Source organism: Planococcus citri, chromosome 2, assembly GCF_950023065.1.
Source record: "Planococcus citri chromosome 2, ihPlaCitr1.1, whole genome shotgun sequence".
NCBI classification, from domain to species: Eukaryota; Metazoa; Arthropoda; class Insecta; order Hemiptera; family Pseudococcidae; genus Planococcus; species Planococcus citri.
This window is the reverse complement of record NC_088678.1, coordinates 69,094,810-69,115,116: the sequence shown is the minus strand read 5'-3', so window position 1 is coordinate 69,115,116 and position 20,307 is coordinate 69,094,810. Positions and strand designations below refer to the sequence as shown.

At 34.4% G+C, this 20,307-nt stretch overlaps 1 protein-coding gene across 3 annotated transcripts in view; it reads right to left on the bottom strand.

Moving 5' to 3' along the window:
- LOC135837381 (diencephalon/mesencephalon homeobox protein 1-A-like) overlaps nt 1-20,307 on the bottom strand; it is a 158,224-nt gene that overhangs the window by 6,663 nt on the left and 131,254 nt on the right. For all 3 annotated transcript variants that reach the window (XM_065352633.1, XM_065352634.1, XM_065352635.1), the window contains one exon: nt 707-881. In XM_065352633.1, coding sequence (XP_065208705.1) covers nt 707-881 — 175 coding nt within the window. The remainder of the gene's footprint in view (nt 1-706; nt 882-20,307) is intronic.

The window sequence follows — 20,307 nt, the reverse complement described above, 5'->3', positions numbered from 1 at the left end:
CAAAAAACGTGGGATGCTGGAGGATGGTACAGATGTAATTAGAACTCCGTCGCAATGCGCTGCGTTCGTGAGTACATAGTACATAATAAAGTCACTCTACGAGGGGTGCTCGGGGATTGAAACAGATAAGCCAAGAGCAGGAAGAGGAAGAAGCGCCCCTTTCATTGGCGCCGTAACGCCATCACCGGATTAGGCGGTCGCCATATTAGCAGATCTGCGCGTCCCGCAGCTCTCGCTTTGCCCTTCAAGTATATACGAGGGGATGAATTGGAACAGGAGTTGCAACGTTTTATGGAATCGTACATCGTCGTGTAAGAGGGGAACAGATGAGGTCAACCAGAGAGGGTTAAACGCGTCCAAGTTGCGTAACTATCTCTCTCCACATGTGTATTTATAAGAGGGGCATACTTACGAGGATAATGCAGTTTTTTTTCAACTTGGTTGTCATTTGTCGTCATAGATGTTATTGTATGCAGTTAACGTACGAAATACATGAACGACGACGACGACGAAAAGAAGGAAATTCACGACGAAGATGAAGATAAACCATAATTTTGGATTTGCATAGAGTGAGATTTAGCATATTAGCGGAATATGAGAAGTAGGCTACGTGACGTTGGAGAAGGAAAAGAAAAGAAAAGGTATAGGAAGGTACAGGTACTTGTAGAATGTAGAGATACGAATGAAGAAGTGATCGAGAGCTCACCTAGAAGCCAAGGAGCAACGCATTCGTTTTCTTTAGCGCTTTTTAATATGGTGTCTGGTAACGGTAACGAATGTCTGACCATAGCACCGTAAAGTCCGTATTCGGCCATGATTGTACTTCTGCCCCAGCATTTTTCCGTTTTTCGCCATTTAGCTCGTCGATTTTGAAACCACACCTGAAAAATACACGAATACATATTAAAATTAATGAAGAAAATTGCTCAATTCGTAATGGCAAAAATGTCATTTTTATTTGTTTAATGATCAACATTCCATGAAATACAATTCGAGTTCTCTTGATACAGTAAAAAACAGACACATCGAGGATAAAAAAATCAACTTTTGATTTTTTTGAAACGATTCAGGAATGATCAGAACTCTCGCAACTTTGAATCAATGAAGTTCAGTGACAATATTGTAAAACAGAAACAATCACTAAAGTTATGTATGTAGCTAAAAATCTAAAAAAAAAATCCAATAATTTCCATCAATTTTTAGTGATTTTTTTGTTGATTTTTTCAAAAACCAATCTTCAATTTTTTTCACTAATTTTAACCAATTTTTAACAATTTTTACAGAATTTTCTCCTGTTTATCTTTAAAGATCCTTCGATAATTTTCAATGATACCTATTTACTGATTCTATTTCATTAAATTCATCGCCAGTTTTTTTTTATGATTTTTCAACTATTTTTTTCAGCCCTTTTCCATCACATTTGTTCATTTATTCAATTTTATCATCTTAACCACTCTTCAGAAATTTTTCAAAACTTTCTTCAATTTTTAGTGATTTTTTTTTTCATAATGTTTAGTAACGTTCATTGATTTTTCTTTCAAATTTTCAGAGATTGGATAACAATTTTTACCAAGTTTTCACTTTGTTAACTTTTTATGACCTTCGCAAATTTTTCAAAAGATTTCAAAAACTATAATAATTTTCAATTTTTTTTACACACTTTTTCAAAACAAATCTTAATTGATTTTTTGCTAACTTGAAATAATTATCACTAATTATTCATAATTTTTAACAATTCTCCTTAATTTTTAGTGATTTTTACAAACCTTTCATTCGCTTAATTTCATTGATTTTTCACTACTTTTTTTAGTGTCATTCATTGAATAGATTCAACGCCAAATTTCAACAATAATTTTTACTAATTTTTTTATAATAGAATTTCAATAATTTCCCCCCCCCTCCATTTTTAGAGACCATCTTTGCAGATTTTCAGTGATTTTCACAATAATGTTCTTCATTTGTGATTTTATTCAAATTTTTCCATTAATTTTTTAGTGTTTTCTTATTAATAAATTTTTAATAATTTTTTTCATTCGGTAGTCTTGATAATTTCCTTTTTCAATTTTTAGCAATTTTTAAAATTAAACCTGATATTTTGTCAATTTTTTAATGTAGGTACTTCATCACAAATTTTCAGTGATTTTAGAAGCAATTTTTACCAATATTCAAGCAATGATTTTCCTTAATGTTTCGACATTTTTTTTGGTGATTTTTAATCGAATGATTTTTTTCAATCTTTAGGAGCTTCAACATTATTTTACTTCACAGAATTTCCCTCAATAATCTCTCCAGTGATTTATGCACTATTTTTCACCAATTTTTAATGACTTGACAAAATTTTAATCAATTTTTTGGGGTCTTTTCCAGATTTTTTTCCATTAATTTATGTATCCTAAAAGATTTCATCAATTTTTATAGTGATCATATTATCGTAACTTTTTTCTTCCATTTTTTTCAATTCATGATGATTTACGAGTAAGTATATAGATTTTTTAGTGATTTTTTTTTGTTTCAAACTGATCATGAGCGACAATTTCCATTTTTCTCACCAATTTTCCAAAGATTGAAAATTAAGTTTTGCCAATTTAAGTACATCAATTTCCACTAATTTTTCACCTATTCAGTGATTGAAAAAAAATTATAAACCTTCATTTATACAAATTTTCTGCAACTTTTTTTTTTTAAAGTGAATTTTACTATTTTTTTCGCCAATCTGAGTGATTTATTTTAGACTGATTTTCGATGATATTTTATTTGCCAATTTTTAGTGATAATGTATCTTTTTTAAACCAAGTTGTAGTGATTTTTGTATATTTTTATTTTTATTTTTTTTTAACGATTTCTGTTCATCAATTTTTAGTGTTATTTGCTGATTTTTCTGACAAACTTTTCAGTGATTTGTGATTTGTGACTTTTCACGCCAATTTTCACCAATATTCTCTACTTTGTGACTTTTCATCAACTTTCGATAATCGTGATCTACCAAATTTTTGAAATTTTTATAAATTTTCTACCATTCTAAGCAATTTTATGCATTTTTTCGAGCTAATCTTTAGTGATTTTTGACACCAATTTTTTTAGAGATATTCACTGAGTTTTTCTGTCAACTTTGTGTAATATCCAATGACCTTTTTTCATAAATTTTGCAAGATTCGCATCAACTTTTAGTAATTTCACGGAACTTTCCCCGCCAATTTTCCCAGAAACTTTAATACAAATTTTCATAAAAATTTACCTAGTACTTTTCACTGATTTTTCATCAATCTTTAGCAATCTTTATCAATTTCAAAAAATTTTCACTTTTCTGCAATTTTTAGAGATTGGCACCATTTTTAACAATCGTATTTTTCATTACATTTTCAGTGATTCTTCACTTAATATTCACAATTTCCGCTAGTAATTTTGAGTAATTTTCACCAATTTTCTTAATTTTCTAGCGATCTCTTCAGATTTAACAAAAAAAAAAATCTTCAGCAGTAATTTTTTTACTATTCTGAAGAACACTTTTTCACCAAGAAATTCAGCCTGGATCTATACAAAATTTCAGAATAGATTTCAAAGAGGCCATTAAAACGTGAACATGAAAATCAGAAATTAAGATGGCATTTTGTATGTGCTGAGAACCTTACATTCGAAATTTCGTTGTTGTGTCCTTTGATCAATAATTATTTAAAATTGTGAAAATTCCAACTCTCGAAGTCATATCCAAAGGAACCCATCGTCCAATCCCCAGCTCACATCAAAATTCATCACATCTCCAATTTCTGTAAATTTTCTCAATTTAAAAACTTCGTTCTCTAGCATCATCATCAAAATAGGCATAATTAAAGCCATCAGCCAAATATGCCTCAACATCTCTCCTTCTCACTCTCGATTGACATTTTCATTTACAGAGTATATCTAATACCCTAGTAATAATACCTCATCTCGTCTTTGAAAACATTCTTTCGACTTTCGAGTATAAATCCTTTCTCATCAATCGGTCGGCCAATCGGTGCAGCGGCGTCATCGAAGACTCGACGTACGAACGACCAACACCTTGGGGCGATATCGTGGCATGTTGCTTCGCATTTCGCAGTTTGCACACTGAAAAAGGGCTGTCGTTGTAAGAGTAGGTACAGTACAATCGTCGTTCACTAATTGCGTTCCTAATTGACGTTGAGTTTTAGGGGATGACAAATTGGATAAAGTTGAAACATTTCACCAAATTGACACTTAGCAAGTTTGCATTTTAAACCCCTCCCCCCTTCTACACTTTTCTCCTCCGCCTATTCGGATGATTCTTCGTCTTCAGTGAGCTTGTTCATCATTCGTTTAAATCATCCTTACTTTCGATTTTTTTTTCAACATTATTACGTACAAAAGAAACAGCAGAAATTTAAATCGAAACAATCGCATCCTATTTTTTCTGCATTTTTGACAAATTTTTGAACTTATAAAATTCACTACTTTCTTTTAGCAATTTTGAAAAAAAAAACAGGGCCTTTTTCACAAAGTTCCCCCGTTGGTAAACAATTGATTAAAATTCAATGTTTGTAAATTTTCCAAAAATCACTCCAAAATGTTGCCCAATAGGTAGTACAGGTACTATTTTTGGAATCCCTTTCGATTTCAGTTCTAACAAAAAAAAATTTCCACCGATTGGGAAACCTTTTGGTCAATCCACTCTAACGACCAGTTCTATATAGATGTAACTGCTACCTTACCTCATACGTTGGTCAAAAAAAAATAAATAAATAATCGTACCAGCCTTTGATCAAGATACCTACCTATCCAACCACCTAAAATACGTATAAGCTTTTGAAAATTGATACTTTTTATTCACACATTCTACTCATAGGTAAGTCTTAATATCATGATGTAGCATGGTCTAGCATTTATATATACAAGAGGTTTGATCCATCGTTAATGAGAGAACGTGCTATACTGCCACAGATTTGTTTACGTACACGTTAGGTAGGTAGTATATGTATATGCGAAAAATATTACCAACGCCTCCATATCGTATACACGACTAAAATGCGAACGTGAACGCGAGACAACGACAAAGGATTACTTTGAATCTTTTTAATGAGCGGCTTTAACGGTGTTACGGTTCTTTTGTGATGGTTGAACGCGTGTAACCTCATATGTTTGTCCTGAAGGCAGCAACCGACACCGATACACAGCTTCTGTTACGTAATTTCTTTCACAAACACGTACATATGTAAACATATAGTATTCATCGCAGTGAACCAATATACCCAGCCGCTCATATTCGTCTCACACACACTCACATCACACATGTGATTAGGAATGATGCTGAGATGATAATGATCATCCTCAAATATACATGTAAGACACCAGAGGTAATGAATTTTCATCCATTTCGTGGCAAACAACGCTCATTATATTGTAGTTTATTAAACAAACGAGAAATGACATCGGTCACGTGTGAACTGATAGGTTTTTTTGCTACAGCCTATACCGGAGGATGAAACCAAAAAGGGAAACTAGGGGCTATTTCGCATCGGCAATGTTACCAGCGACGTCGTCCGTTATTGTATATTTAACGATCACCCGCTGAGGAAACGCACGTTACTAGTATATTTGCAATCGCAATTTCGAATTTTTACTCGTACACTGCAACGGGCGATGAGACGAGCACGAACGACAGTTACAAGTGACTCGGGCTCCAGATCTCGGTGCAAGCGTATACTCATTAACGAGCTCCCCACACCGTTCGTTGAGCTGCGGGCAAGGGGCGGGGTAAAAAAGAAACGTGTTAATAAAATTGCCTAACTGGGACGCCGTGTTAAGCAATTCGTTTTGTGTGGTTCGGTGTCGAAAAAATGCCTTACCATTTTAACAAAATTTTCCATGCATTTCAAACAACCTCTATTTAATTTTTTTTCAATTTCAATATCATTTCTCCAAAATCTAACAAAGGAGGTTACTCAACTGGTAGACAATTTTTTGAAGTGGACAGAGCTAGATCGAAAGAGCATTCAAAAATATACTAGGTACTAACCAAAATTTCAAACGCTAAAGTGCATTTTTCGAACTTGAGCGAATTTTAGAAAATCAAATTTGAACCAAAAATGGAAAAAATCAAAATTTCACCAAATTAACCTATAAAGCTGAAATTTGGTGTATACTCTATTCAAGACCCGCCAAATCGATTGGAAATGGGTTTCAGTCGTTTCAAGGACTTCTGGAGCCTCCAGCATATTTTTCGGAATTCGAAAATTTCACAAAAAATTTCACAAAACGAAGATGGAAAACTAAAAATTCTCACTGTACCCTATATTACGAAGTGCTGAATCGACTGGCAGTGGTTTCGAACCGTTTTGGAGGCTCCAGCAGCATTTTTGAAATTCCAGGTTTCCAAAAAAACGCCCCAGAATTGGTACAAGTTAACTTTAGAACAAATACTCGCAGTTGATGCTTATTATGTGACCCACTTGATAAACGAGTTCTGCGCCAGGAAGAGTTTTGATAATAGTAATTGATTTCTGCTCTTTTCAGATCTAGTCTGCCTGGAACTAATTTATACCTCGGCGTTTGAAAGCAATAAAATTTATTTATTTTTTTCAATTTTTCAAAGAAAGAGTTCTGCGCCAGGAGCATTCTTACAAAATTAAGGTTCCATCTTATGATTGTTTATTCTTACGTTATTCAACCATGTTTCACAGTTTCGTCTTTGAAATTGAAAAAAAAATTCTTTTTCTCCTTGGTGAGGGCATTTTTTGACCAAACTGTCATTAAGTCTTTACTGAAACATAAAATTTTGTTTAAAAGTTCACTTCAATCTTCAAAGTATCGAAACTCGGGCAAGCGAGGACTGGGTCGGTTGGAGGCTTCTCGCGGATGCATCGAATGAAACCCTCAAACCCCCCTCCCTCGCCCACAACCTCTCTCCTACCGTTTTTTCTCAGATTCGGATACTTGAATACAAGTTGTACAATCGTTTTTTAAATTCTTTCATTCACTTTTGCGAAAATAAGTCGATCAGATAAGAAAAAACTGGTTTGGGGAGGAGTGGAGTAGTGAAGGAGGTATTGACTGAAAATTTGTTGACTGACATGAGAAAAAAAATACCAATTTTGCCAAATAAAATGACAAGTTTTCAAGATGAAAATACAAATAAAAGATGATGTGATAAGTCTGCTAATTGATATAATAATCACATCAAGTTGGGTTCATTAAAAATTGTTATTTTCATTTTTGAATATTTTATGGAAGTTTCAAACTGGGATTTATTTTTAGTTTAGAGATTGGCCCTAGCGAAGCGAGGACAAACGCTTTCAAAAATTCGGGTTTAAAGAGGTAAAAACAATGTTTGAAAAAAATTTGTTTACGTATTTCTTTTGATTCAAAATTTTAGAATTCGAATGATGAGTTTTTAAAAATTCTATCTATCTATCTAATTTTGAAAACGAAAAGTAAACAGACCCTACTGAAACAAGGGCTGGGCTCGTACTCAATTTATCCCTCAAAAAAGTACTTTTGTAACAGAAAAAGCTCGAAAAAGTAACCAAAAAGTAATTTGACAAAATGCGAGCAAAACATTCTGAACAGAAAAAAATCACAAAAAAATCTCAGAATAATAGTTTTACGAATTGAAATGTATTTAATTTTGAAAAGTTGAACGATTTCAAAAATTTTCGATGAAAAATCGAGACTTGACAATTTTTTGGCAGCAAAGTAAGGATTTTGGCAATTTTTGACGAAAAAGACCATTCTTGAAAAAATAAAACAGGACTGACAATTTTAACAAAACGAATGGTTTTGTGACAGTTTCTGGAAAAAAAAGCGAGACATTGACAATTTTTTTCAAAAAAGTAACAATTTAAAATTTTCTGAAAAACGACTAAGTATATTTAGAAATTTTGTTAAAAAGCGAGGATTTTTTTTACAATTTTTGGAAAACAGCAAAGTTTTGACAATTTTAGCAAAAAGAGGGTGAGCTTTTTCCCTTTCGCAACTTGAGGCAATTCTACGTAAAAAATCGAAACTCAACTGTAAAAAATCTAGAATTTTCAGCAATAGGGATAACTTTTGGCAAGAAACCGAGAACTTTGACAATTTTAAACAAAAAGCAAGACTGCCTGTTTTTGGGGAGAAAGCGCAAATTTTTGGCAATTATTGCCCAAGCAAATAATAATTTTTCGTAATCTTCGTCAAAATGGAAGACATTTTTTGGTCATTGATATTTTTTAGGCAAAAAAGCGGAATTTTTAGGTAAGTAATTTTTAGGAAGGAAAATGGATATTTCTTGAATTTTTTTGGAAAAAAGGTGACGATTTTTGGCATGAAATGAGACTCTTCGGAAATTTTGACAAACGGTGAGATTTTCAGCTATTTTTGGCAGAGAAGTAGACTTTGACTAGTTTGCATTGTAGCCAGTTGAAAAGCAATACAAAAGTGCATAAGTAGGTCGAAACTTTCGCAACTGCTTTCAAACGAATTGTTTAGGTACCTACGTATAAATTGAATCATTTCTCAGTGAATTGTTTGTGAGGGTATTCAGTCATTTAACGGAATCATTCATGAACGAATTGATTAATTTTTTGAAAAAACCATTCGCGAACGAATATATTCATTTTTAGCGAATCAATTCGATCACGAATGATTCATCAAAAATTGAGTAAGTAAAAATAAATCGATTCGTTCACGAACGAGTCACTCATACGAATCAATTTGTTCGCAAATGTTTATCAAAAATTATTCAATTCGTTCGTGAATTACTCACTAAAAATTGAATATCTCGTTCGCGAATGATTCATCAAAAATTAAGTAAGTGAATCGATTCGTTCGCGAACGAGTCACTTATACGAATCAATTCGTTCGCGAATGATCCACTAAAAAATTATTCGATTCGTTAGCGAATTATTCACAAAAAAATTATTCAATTCGTTCGCGAATGATTCACCAACAATTAATCAACTCGTCCGTGAATGATCACCAAAAATTGATTATTTCATTCGTGAATGATTCATCTAGAAATCAATCAGTTTATTCAATCATCAATTATTTGTGAATGATTCGATTCGATTCACTTCGCTTGAAAACAGATCAATTCCTAACTTCCTAAGTATATTATAGTCTCACACAAACTGAATCAATCGTAAATTAATTGATCCTTTTGCCAATGATTCACCAAGAAATCAATTAATTTATGCAGTCACCAATCGTTCGTAAATGATTCGATTCGATTGTAAACAGATCGATTGCTAAACAAAAATAATATTTCAAAAAAGTGAATCAATTTGTTCGTAAAAAATTTTCGTTTGAAGAAAAATCGGTCTTATGCGTGAGTTTTTTTTCAACTCTACAATTTTAAAATTTTGAATACCTTCGAATCCAGCTTACCATGCATTTACTTATACATTACAGCCACTTAAAGAAAAGGGAACTCATTCACATAATATTTTATAGTAAAACGCATACTACACTGTATGTATGTGTCGTGTACGTCACCGTAGAAAAATTCGATCATCCGAACCATGACCCGGAATTTCGCAGCTGCAAATACGTAAAATATTTACGCTCAAATAAAAGGGTTAAACGAAGAGAGCTCACGCTCACGTATAGCGTCGCGTCGCGCTACACCAAAGCCAAAACTAAAGCTAAAGCCAAACCGAACCGAACCGAGCAGAGCCATCGAGCAAGATACGTAGTACGAGAGAGAAGAGCGAATTATACTGCTGCGGGTGTTGTGAAAGGTATTTCAAAGCTACGACTATGGCAAAAGGGAAGAAGTTAATTGACTTTCCTAAGTACCCGATAATAAATTTAAGCCGGCTGACGTGCAAGAATGCGGTAATTTGGTTCACATATACATTTTGGCCGAGGGTTTCATTATAACCATTGCCTATACGAGAGTACACTATACACTATACACTATACACAGCAGTATACATAAGCACGTTTAGCTGCTGCTGCTGCCGCAAAGACCCCGTCCGCGTCCGTCCGACCGCGTTGGCGCTTTTAATACGCGCGTACCAAGCTTCTTATATGGGTCTGGTAATCCGTTTAGAAGCGCTTACTAATTCATTAACTATTTCAGACCAGCCGGACACAAACGATGATCCCTTTTTTTGAAAATTAATGAGCTTTGTAAAAAGGGTCGGTCGGGTCGGGTCGTCGCTCGACGTATACTCGTATCTTTCCATCCCTTCTCCTCCCTCACCCCTCTCCCCTCCCACTTCTACTTTGTCCAGCTACAAAATCGACGCTAGATACGTTTTATTAAGATAAATAAATCGACGATGAGCGCGATTTTTTCCACTGTACCGGGCACTACGTTCCGGAATTTGGAAATCGCGCGCGTGTACGTTTGCGTACGTGTGGTCATTCGATGACATCAACATCTGCTGTTGCCCTTGCTGCTGCTGATGCTGCTCCTCCTGGCGCAGTTTTCGCCTAAACGGATAATTTACCACATGCTGGACACCGAATGACCCGAAACGTCGTTAAATGGTTGAAAATTTTCGACCAACGTATACTTTCCTGGTACGTTAAACTTACTATGAGAGTATGAAAGAGAATTCGACTCGATTCGTTGCGCAATCAAAATGTTTAAACAGGCGTTCGGCCAAAGTAATAGGCATCAAATTACTTGAGCGATACGTCTTTATATCAGCTACATAATCGAAAAATGTATACTTTTTTTCGAATTTTTCCAGCCATCTATAATGAATTACGATAAGCCTAATAGTTATTTGACCATTTAAATTAGCCAAAATGCTCGTCAGTTCGCTGGAATATCTTTGAGTCATCAGGACACAGGACCGTCGAGAGCCAATACGGGCTCAAGGCAAATCTAATTTGAACCCATCTGTAGGGTCGACTCTATATAGAGGTTTCTTGAGATTTCTTGAGAGAAGAGGGGGGGGGGGATTTGACTGAAAATTTGCCGGCTGATGTAGAGAAAAAAATTCCAATTTCTCAGATTGATACTTATATTCATATGACTTATAAAAATTATTTTCATATTCTGTTTTGGATTTTTGGAGACCAAATGTGAATTTTTTTTATTTTAAAACTAGACACATTGGACCAAGCGAAGCAAAGGTGAAAGTTTTTGACTTGAAAAGTTAAAAAAACAGGATTTTCTTTCATCACAGGCCCTTCTTTTTTCAGGCTCTCCAGAAAGCGTGGGTTCGAGGCAAACTGCCCCCTTTGCCCCTCTCTCTCGATGACCCTGTCAGGACATCTACCTCCAAATCAAAATATAGGTACCAAAGTAGAACTTTATTCAGAGGGTTTCCAAAAATACTGCAGGATTTTGAGTAAAACCTCTCTGATTTTATCCCCCTCCTCCTTAGAAAACCACTCCTAAAGTTTGCAATTCTATCATATTGATGCCCTCTCTCCACTTTCAATGCCAGTTCAGTTTTTGCCAGTGTTCTATCTTCAGATCAGTGTTGCCATTTTGAAATAAAATATGCCTTTAATCCTATTTTTATTTCGTTTTTTATGGAAAAAAAAAATAAATCAGAAGAAAAAATTCATTTTCAATGAATTTTTCATTAAAATAATGCAAAACTCTGGAGCCAAAATACAAAAAGGTTTCAAAACTTTCTCAATTTTCAGCAATTTTCTTACTTTTTCACCGTTTTTTAGACCAATTTTTACGATTCTCCAGATCGTTCAAAAACCCATCAAAATTGGGTAAGTACAATCAAAATAGCAGAAGGGGTGAGGGGAGGGGGGATACAATTTTTCAAAACTATCGATGGAAAATTATTGTATTTGTTGATCTACAAACTTTCGGCAGGAGTCCATGCAACTTGAAAATAGGACCGCCGCCGGATTGCGGAAGAAGGGGAGGGTTCCAATAGTTGAATCGTTCAATTTCGAAAATTATTTTGTCTGGAAAATTCAATAATTACTTCATTTTGAGTATCAGGATCTTGAAACGAATTGCTCTGAAACCCTAATTTTTTGCCTTTACCAAGAAATCCTTCAACAAGCCAGTAAAATATTTGGAAAACATTTTTTAAAAAAGAAAAAAATGTGTTGAATTTGAAATATCATTGAAAATTATGCAAAATTTACGTAAAACTGGTCTTGAGTGCAAAAAAAAAGTCGTTAAAGTCTGTGAATAATTCAAAAAATTGTCATAAAAATTGAAAAAGTGCAATAAAATTTATTTGGTTGAAGAATTATCCAAAAAAGTGTCATCTCTTATATTTTTGTAAACTCTGAACCAAAAAAATGTTGCCTTTAATGATCTCCCTCAGCATCAAATTGTTTGAAAAATTTCCCATGCAACGTTTCGCTCTTTCATGAAAATATCTCAGAAAATCCTATTTTTGGCCAAAATCGTCGCCAAGTCCAGTTTTTTTTTCCAAAATCGTCGCCAAGTCCAGTTTTTTTTTTTTTGTAAAATAGCAAAAATTTTTAGTTTTTGTCGCCAAAATTACAAAGAAGTCGTGTTTAAAATTTTTTTCTTCATTACTTTGTTCACCTATTCTTTTCGTGTTTCAAAACACTGTGTATGTTTTCAGAATTTTGAGTTTTTTATTGTTTCTAGTTCTCTTTGAAAAAAAAAATGATGACTGAAATCAATTTTTCCCCCACCTTACCCCACAAAATTACTTAATGTGACAAAATTTTTTAGTACATGCTAAAATTGAAAAAAGATCTGTTGTATTTCCTTCTGTCCAATAAAACTTTAAAATTTTCCCTTACTTCGAATTTTATTTTCAAAATTTTGATTTTTCCTCATTTTTCCAGATTTTTTTAAAATGAAAAAATTTTAAGTCAAAAAAATTTTACATGTTGACCCAATATCTTCTCTATCAAAATTGAAACATTCGAAAAACTTTCTGTAGGCAAAAGCCCTTAAAAAAGTATCAAAAATCGTCAACTTTTTGAAATTTTAAAGCCTTTGAATTAATTTTATGACCATTGAGACTCATATTTTTTCAAAAAAATGACTCAGTTTGATTTGCCTTCTTCCTTCATATTTCTAAATTTTGTCACGAATCAGCGTTGGTAATTCTTTAATTATCTAAATATAAATATTAATTGTATTTCGTTTGTATTCTATAAAATTCACCTTTCCTACCCTCGAAAAAAATTGCAAAAACACCAAAATAATTAATTTCAAACCATATCCACACACATCTCCCTACACTGGCGCGAAAACGTATCAATATAAGAGACTCATCGTATCGAGTTTTCTTTCTCCATGGTGTTTTTTTCTCTTTTTTTTTTTTCATCTCCACACATATACACACACAGCGAAGTAGAGAAAATTGTACGTTCCGCTGTGTACGAATTAGAGGTACAAAGCGCGCGATAGTATAGAGAAATCTCGAGAGAATATACAAAGGGTACTTTGAACTATTTACGGCACCATTGAAAACGCGCTCAGCGTGCCGGTTTTTCTGCGAAAGTTGAAACTTGTGTCGGTGTGAGTGCGCGTTTGCTGGTGTATTTTCGTCTAAAGATTTAATTTAGTTCCGCCTTTCGACGAGTTAATTTATAATTGAATTTGTTAATTTGAATGGACGGGCTGGGTGCGGTGGCGCGGGCAACAGAGAGGGATGAAAAACACCATCGATGCGGAGAGAGAGAAGGCGAGGAGCGAGGCGCGCTGTGAAAAAAGATTTAACTTCGATTGAAAAGACGACACTTTAACTCGAGGGGGTTAAAATTAATAGATTTTAAATCTGATTTTGAAAGGTACAATCAACATTTTGAAAATCTCTTCTTCTCATATTTAATTTTACGTAGTTTGGATTACACGTGTAATTGTCGCGAGGTACCTATTTTCGTATATATACGCCCACCCCCTCCCTTTCATCTGCGTGTTTTGCGAAGATGAGATGTGTTTTTAATGCCGATGTGGTTGGTTGTGAGAAAGATGAAGACGATAAGTATAGAGCTTTTGCGAAAATACGGATTAGGTATACTTCGACGTACCTATGCTGCGAAGACAGCGACGACGACGACGACGATCAAGGAGACGGAAAAGGTGTAAGACGATAATGAGGGTTTATTTAATGTCGTTAAAGAAAAGGAAATATTTAGATTGGTGGAATTTTTCAACGAGGTAATCATATTTTTTCCTAATTCAATGAGTACCATAGTCGAGCACTGAGAGATGAACGCTCGATTCCGGGTATTTTATTCGATTCGTTATTCGAGATAATTTGTGAAATAAGTAAGGGGTGATGAGCTTTCTTTCTGTTTTGTTATTAGGTGAGTTTTTGTTTCCTTTATTCGTGATTTTTCTTCATTACAATAGTTTATATTTTATAGTCTTGAAAAATATCGAAAATGTTTGCATGATTGTGAGACAAAGAAGGGAAAAGGGAGCGGCGAGGAAGACATACATTAACTTTTAAGAGTCGAAAGAAAGTTGCACTGCGAAAACTTTTCATCATCGTAAATTTTACCTTGTTTTTCAAATTTTTCGTTGAAAATGTAAGATGTCTAACAAAATTTCAAAATGGAAAAACACTCACGAAAATGCCTGAGATGACCGATAGTTTTTGTGAAACTACTGTACAGGAATTGATCTGCTTTCGAGCGAAGTGAATCGAATCGAATCGAATCGAATCATTTACAAACGATTGGTGTTTGAACAAATTAATTAATTTCTAGGTGAATCATTCGCGAACAAAATATTCAAATTTTTAGTGAATCATTTACGAACGAATTGATTATTTGAGAGTGAATCACTCGCGAACGAATTGATTCGTATAAGGTATAAGTGATTCGTCCGCGAACGAATCGATTCATCTACCTAATTTTTGGTGAATCATTCACGAACGAATTGATTCATATTAGTGAATCATTCGCGAACGAATCGATTCGTATAAGTGACTCGTTCGCGAACGAATCGATTCGTATAAGTGACTCGTTCGCGAACGAATCGATTCGTATAAGTGACTTGTTCGCGAACGAATCGATTCATTTACCTAATTTTTGATGAATCATTCACGAATGAATTGATCAACTTTTGGTGAATCATTCGCGTACGAATCGATTCGTATAAGTGACTCGTCCACAAACGAATCGATTCATCCACCTAATTTTTGATGAATCATTCATGAACGAATTAATCAGTTTTTGGTGAATCATTCGCGAACGAATCAATTCATCTACCTAATTTTTGGTGAATCATTCACGAACGAATTGATTTATTTTTGGCGAATCATTCGCGAACGAATCGATTCGTATAAGTGACTCGTTCGCGAACGAATCGATTCATTTACCTAATTTTTGATGAATCATTCACGAACAAATTGATTATTTGTTGATGAATCATTCGCGAACGAATTGAATAATTTTTGGTAAATCATTCGTGAACGAATCAATTCGTATAAGTGACTCGTTCGCGAACGAATCGATTCATCCACCTAATTTTTGGTGAATCATTCACGAACGAATTGAATAATTTTTGGTGAATCATTCGCGAACGAATCTATTCGTATACGAGTAAGTGACTCGTTCACGAACGAATCGATTCGTATCAATTCGTTAGCGAATCATTCGCTAAAAATGAACCTACGTATTCGTTCGCGAAAGGTTCTTTCAAAGAATTGATCAATTCGTTCATGAATGATTCCTTCAAATGAATTAATACTCTCATGAAAAGAAAGTCTAGATAATTTCTACCATCTGAATTTTTCAACTTGCTTTGAGCGTTTTTCAAGAAATTATTATAATAGGCACTTTTTCGACGTAATTTCTCTGAAAATATGCAACTCAATAAATCAAAAATTAAGCTAACCTTGAAAAATCGAAGCGATGAGGCATAAGCCTTTTCCGCGAAATTCTCTTCAGCACTCCCCCCGTAATTTTTTCAATGAAAAAATCGGATTTTCTGATGAAGTTTACTTACACTTTTTAATGTTTTTTTTTTGTGGGGGGGGGGGGGATTTTTGAATGACCAACTCTCAAAGGTTCCCATCTGACATGAAGTGTATATGAATGAAGTATTCTCAAGAAATATGAAACTTCAGTAGTTTCGTTTTCTTTGTGTTTCTTTTTCGTGCTTTTTTCAGAATGTCTGCCGTTTTCAAAAATTCCAAATTTGTGACTTTTTCGCGATTTTTCCAACTTTTTCTGGCCATTATCAAAAAAAGTATCTACTCTTTCTGTGACTCAAAATTTTTTTTCGACATCAGGGTAGGGTGTTCGATCGCTAAAAGTTCAAAAATTCGTACTTTTTTTGTACTATTTTGTTACATTTTCAAATTTTGCATCATACCCATAGTCTCTTCCCCTTCCCCCTAAAAATCAGATCTTCAGGATGTCAACGCATTTTTAAAATTGTTCCAAGTATGCGAATTTTTTGAAGATATTTTTCTCCAAGTAGGTACATGAAATTATACCACTCCCCTTTTCCCTTCCATTCCGTTCCTAAAGTAGAATCACTGTTTTTTGAAAGCTTTTACATTTTTTCGAAGAAAAAAAAAACACAGATTGAAATTTTGCAGATTTTAATACTTAATACATATATTTTATATTAAGTAGGTATAGTTTTGTAGAAAATTCAAATTTGAAAAACCAAAGCGAAATGGCACGAGCGAAACGAGGGGGAAAACTTTCGAAAATTTCTAATTCAAGATAATATTATACAGAACAAAAGAAATGCATTTTTTCCAAGAATTTGATAATTCCAAAACATTTGGAAATAAAAGCAGGACAACTACAAGACTTGCAGGACTGTTAGACACACTGAAATGAGAAAACATTTTTTTTTGAGTTTTTGGAAAACGGTTTTTTGAATTTGAAGCACAAAGGTTGCTCCGAATAAAATTTTGATAATAATCAGAGTTATATAAAAGAAATGTTAAGGAGCAATCTGTACGATTCATGGATGAGAAGATTTGCATGTTTTAGCATTGGGATGATGAATCCCCCGAAAAAGGGAAAAGAAGGGAATGGCTATGCAGGCTAAATTTATTCTTACCAGTGTGGAGAAGAATGATCTGTCATAGAAATTGCTTTTTTACAAAACAATCGAGCGAATTCGCTATCAAGACTCGAGACCCTATACTATCTCTGAATTTTTTTTTCATTCAATTTCCTCCGTTTATTCATTGGTCGAAAATTTCGACCATATTGGTTATTCGACCGAGATGAGCGAATAGTACAGCAGAGACAGGAAAAAAAACCTATCCGAAATGAGAAAATGCGAAATCGTATTTGGTAAAATCGAGTCATAAATATACCCCGTTCGCTCGTTAGCGTCGCGTTTTCACCGCCACTTTGTCGAAGAATTGTTTTTCTAGAGAGACCGATGCGATGAGACCACAGCACACCACACACACATTCGCCGAGAATACAATCTATTTTCATAGAGTTTGCGAAGTTCTGGTAGCAAACAAACGGTGCACGAAACGAAGGCAAACCGAGCTCATTCGGTTGACAAATTATTGATATTTATGGCGCTTCGATGCGACCGCCTATTCGGACCGTAATTATGATTTATGTACCATAATTGACTTTGCCCCGGGTTAGATTCCATATAAACGATACGTCGTCGAGAGTCGCAGCTTCGTCGACCGTTTTTATACGCTATAAATTTGCGGACGGGACGCGACGCATGCCGCATGGGGCAAGGGGCTCGGGCCTGGAGGTGAGGGGCGAGGGGGTGGCACAAACCGCGTAGCGCCGCATCCGAACCGAAACCGAAAATCTATCTATATCGAACGATAATCGAATTAAAATGAATCTCGAATTGGAGTGTTGGTGTTGCCCGACCCTGCCCGGCCCGGCCAGGCGTTGCGATGCTGCGCTGACGCGCTCCGGAATCGTTTTAATTTAATGTTATTTGTACACCGCGACGATGCCGACGCCCTCACCCCCTCACCCCCTGCTCCCCGGCAGCAAACGAATCGTATCTACACATTCGGTGATTGAATTTCAACGCGAACGGCGACGTTTAATTTCTTTTATGCGTCGTCGTCGTCTCCACCTCTCCCACATTCGATATTTTCTCTCGCGGGAATTGTAAAAACCACTTAATACCCTTTACCCGAAAAAACCCAACGACGATGTGGATGAGAGAAAAAAATAGGCCCAAGTTGCCTCGCGATTATCGTATCTCGATCGTGCATGTACATAAATACTAATTTTTAGACGATTTTACTGCTTCGATTAATGAAATTTGGCCAGAGTTGAGGTGAAAGAGGAGGGGTTCGGGTTTGGTGAATATTTATCGCTTTGACCAAATTGTATCGTTCAGTTCTGGCAAAAAATTTCGTTTGATTCTTCCTCTCCTAGTTTTACTCTCAAAGTACATAGATAGAAATCGTCGTAGGGTTTTCTACTGAGAAACGAAAAGGTATTTTTTTTTTGTAGATTGGCATGATGTGATCCTGTTTTGATTATAATTTTCAATTTTTTGCTCATTTAAAAATTTTTGGCCCTGTTTCCGATGTTGACCATGTTTTTGGTAAGTATAGAAGTTGCCTATAAGTATTTTACGAGCAAAAAAATTGAAACTTTGGTAAAAATTTAATTAGTCATATTTCAGCACTATTTTCGTAATTGATTTTTTCACTTGCATATTCCTAGGTCGTTTTTCTCGTTGACTTCTTCCGATCTCTTTATCCCTACCTATATCCCATTTGTAAGATATTAAACCAAAAAATATCAAATTTCAGCTCTAAAGGAGGCCAAATTAATCATTGTAAGGGGATGGGATCTTTCTCCCATCGATGCTCCAAATTCAAGCACCTAAAAACAACCTATTTTTCATTCAGGCGAGATATGTATTTCAGAAATTTTGGAAACCTGATCTTGACCCTTTCTATGCTGTTGCATTTTTGTATCATACAAATACAACTATTTTTTTGTTACAAAACATTTAGAAAAGTCATTCTTTTCAGAAGGATAAAAATTTCTAAATTTTCAAGAATTCGCCAAAAATTGAAAAATAGCTGATTCGAGTTGCCGGAATTTTGGTTCAAGCTATTTCAAAAATTGGCCATTCATTAGTAAGTAACTAGAATAAATTTTGAACCTACTCGTCCAGTCCCTAAATTACATCTGAAAAAAAAATTCCTCCTAAATTCCAAAAAAGCAAAAAAGTTCTGCCTTTTTCTTTTTTTCTAATCGGTTAATATTTTTCAATATTGTATGAATTTTTTTAGAAGTTTGATTTCTACCTCGTTGTTGAAAATAGAGAAGGTTAACTGCGGTATAAATATTTTTTAACCACTAACCCCCCTCTTCCTCCTCATCCTCTTCTGTTTATTTGAAATTCCAAACATTAACTTAACTTGAGCAAAAACATATCCATGATGAATATTCATTTTTTTAAAATGTCTAGTTTTCATTGAAACTGAACAAATTTTTGACTAGAATAAATTTTAAACTGATTGCCCTACCTTCAATTATTACAACATCTGAAAAAAATTGAATAAGGTTCTACTTTTTCCCATTTCCATTTTTTTTTCAATCAAACTTGATAATTTTTCATTTACCTATTTTGTTTTTTTCAGAACTTTCATTTTTTTTTCTCTCGTTGAAAATGAAATTGTGGACTAACCCCTTCCTCGTCCTCCGTTTCAGTTAAATGCAGGAATTGCAGAAAAACAGCCCCATTTTCTTAGATTTTTTGAAAATAAAACTTGTTTTTTTTCCAGAATTTTATGTTTTCATTTCTTAAAATCTCCTATTTGAAAATTAAAAAAAAAGTGCCATGAAAAATTTGTAGTTTGAGTAAATTTTGCCCCTCCTCTCATTCCCATCAGAGCTTTTGAGAGGGGGGCCAAGGGGGCAGTTTGCCTCAGGCCCGACATTTCGGAAGCTTTTTTTTTCTTTCTTTTTCGAAATCGATATTTCTAAAAAAAATATCATTCAACTCCTTAAGTTTTAAAGTGAAAAAATGAATTTCTTGCATTAAAAGTATCATCTTTGCGCCTCTCGAAATACAAATTTTCAAGAGCTTTCGCCCTCACTTCAACTGCTCTATTTTATTTTTCAAAATTAACATCCAAAGAAAAATCTTTCAAATTCCAAAATTTTAAAAGCCAAAAAGTAAACTCCTTGCATAAAAAAACATCAATATTTTAGTTCTCTCAAAATACAAATTTTTAAAAGTTTTTGTCCTAGTATTTTTTTTTCGAAATCAACTTCCTTTTGAAAAAAACATCGTTTTTAGGACCTCTCGAAGTCAAATTTTCAAAAAGTTTCGCCTTTGTTTCGCTCGGACCAATTTTTTTTCTTGTTTTAAAATTTAAAAAATCATATTCGGGCTCCAAAAATCCAAAACAGAAAATGAAAACATATTTGCATGTCCTGGGCCCCCATTGGCTCTCGACGGCCCAGCGCATAGGGAAGAAGGAA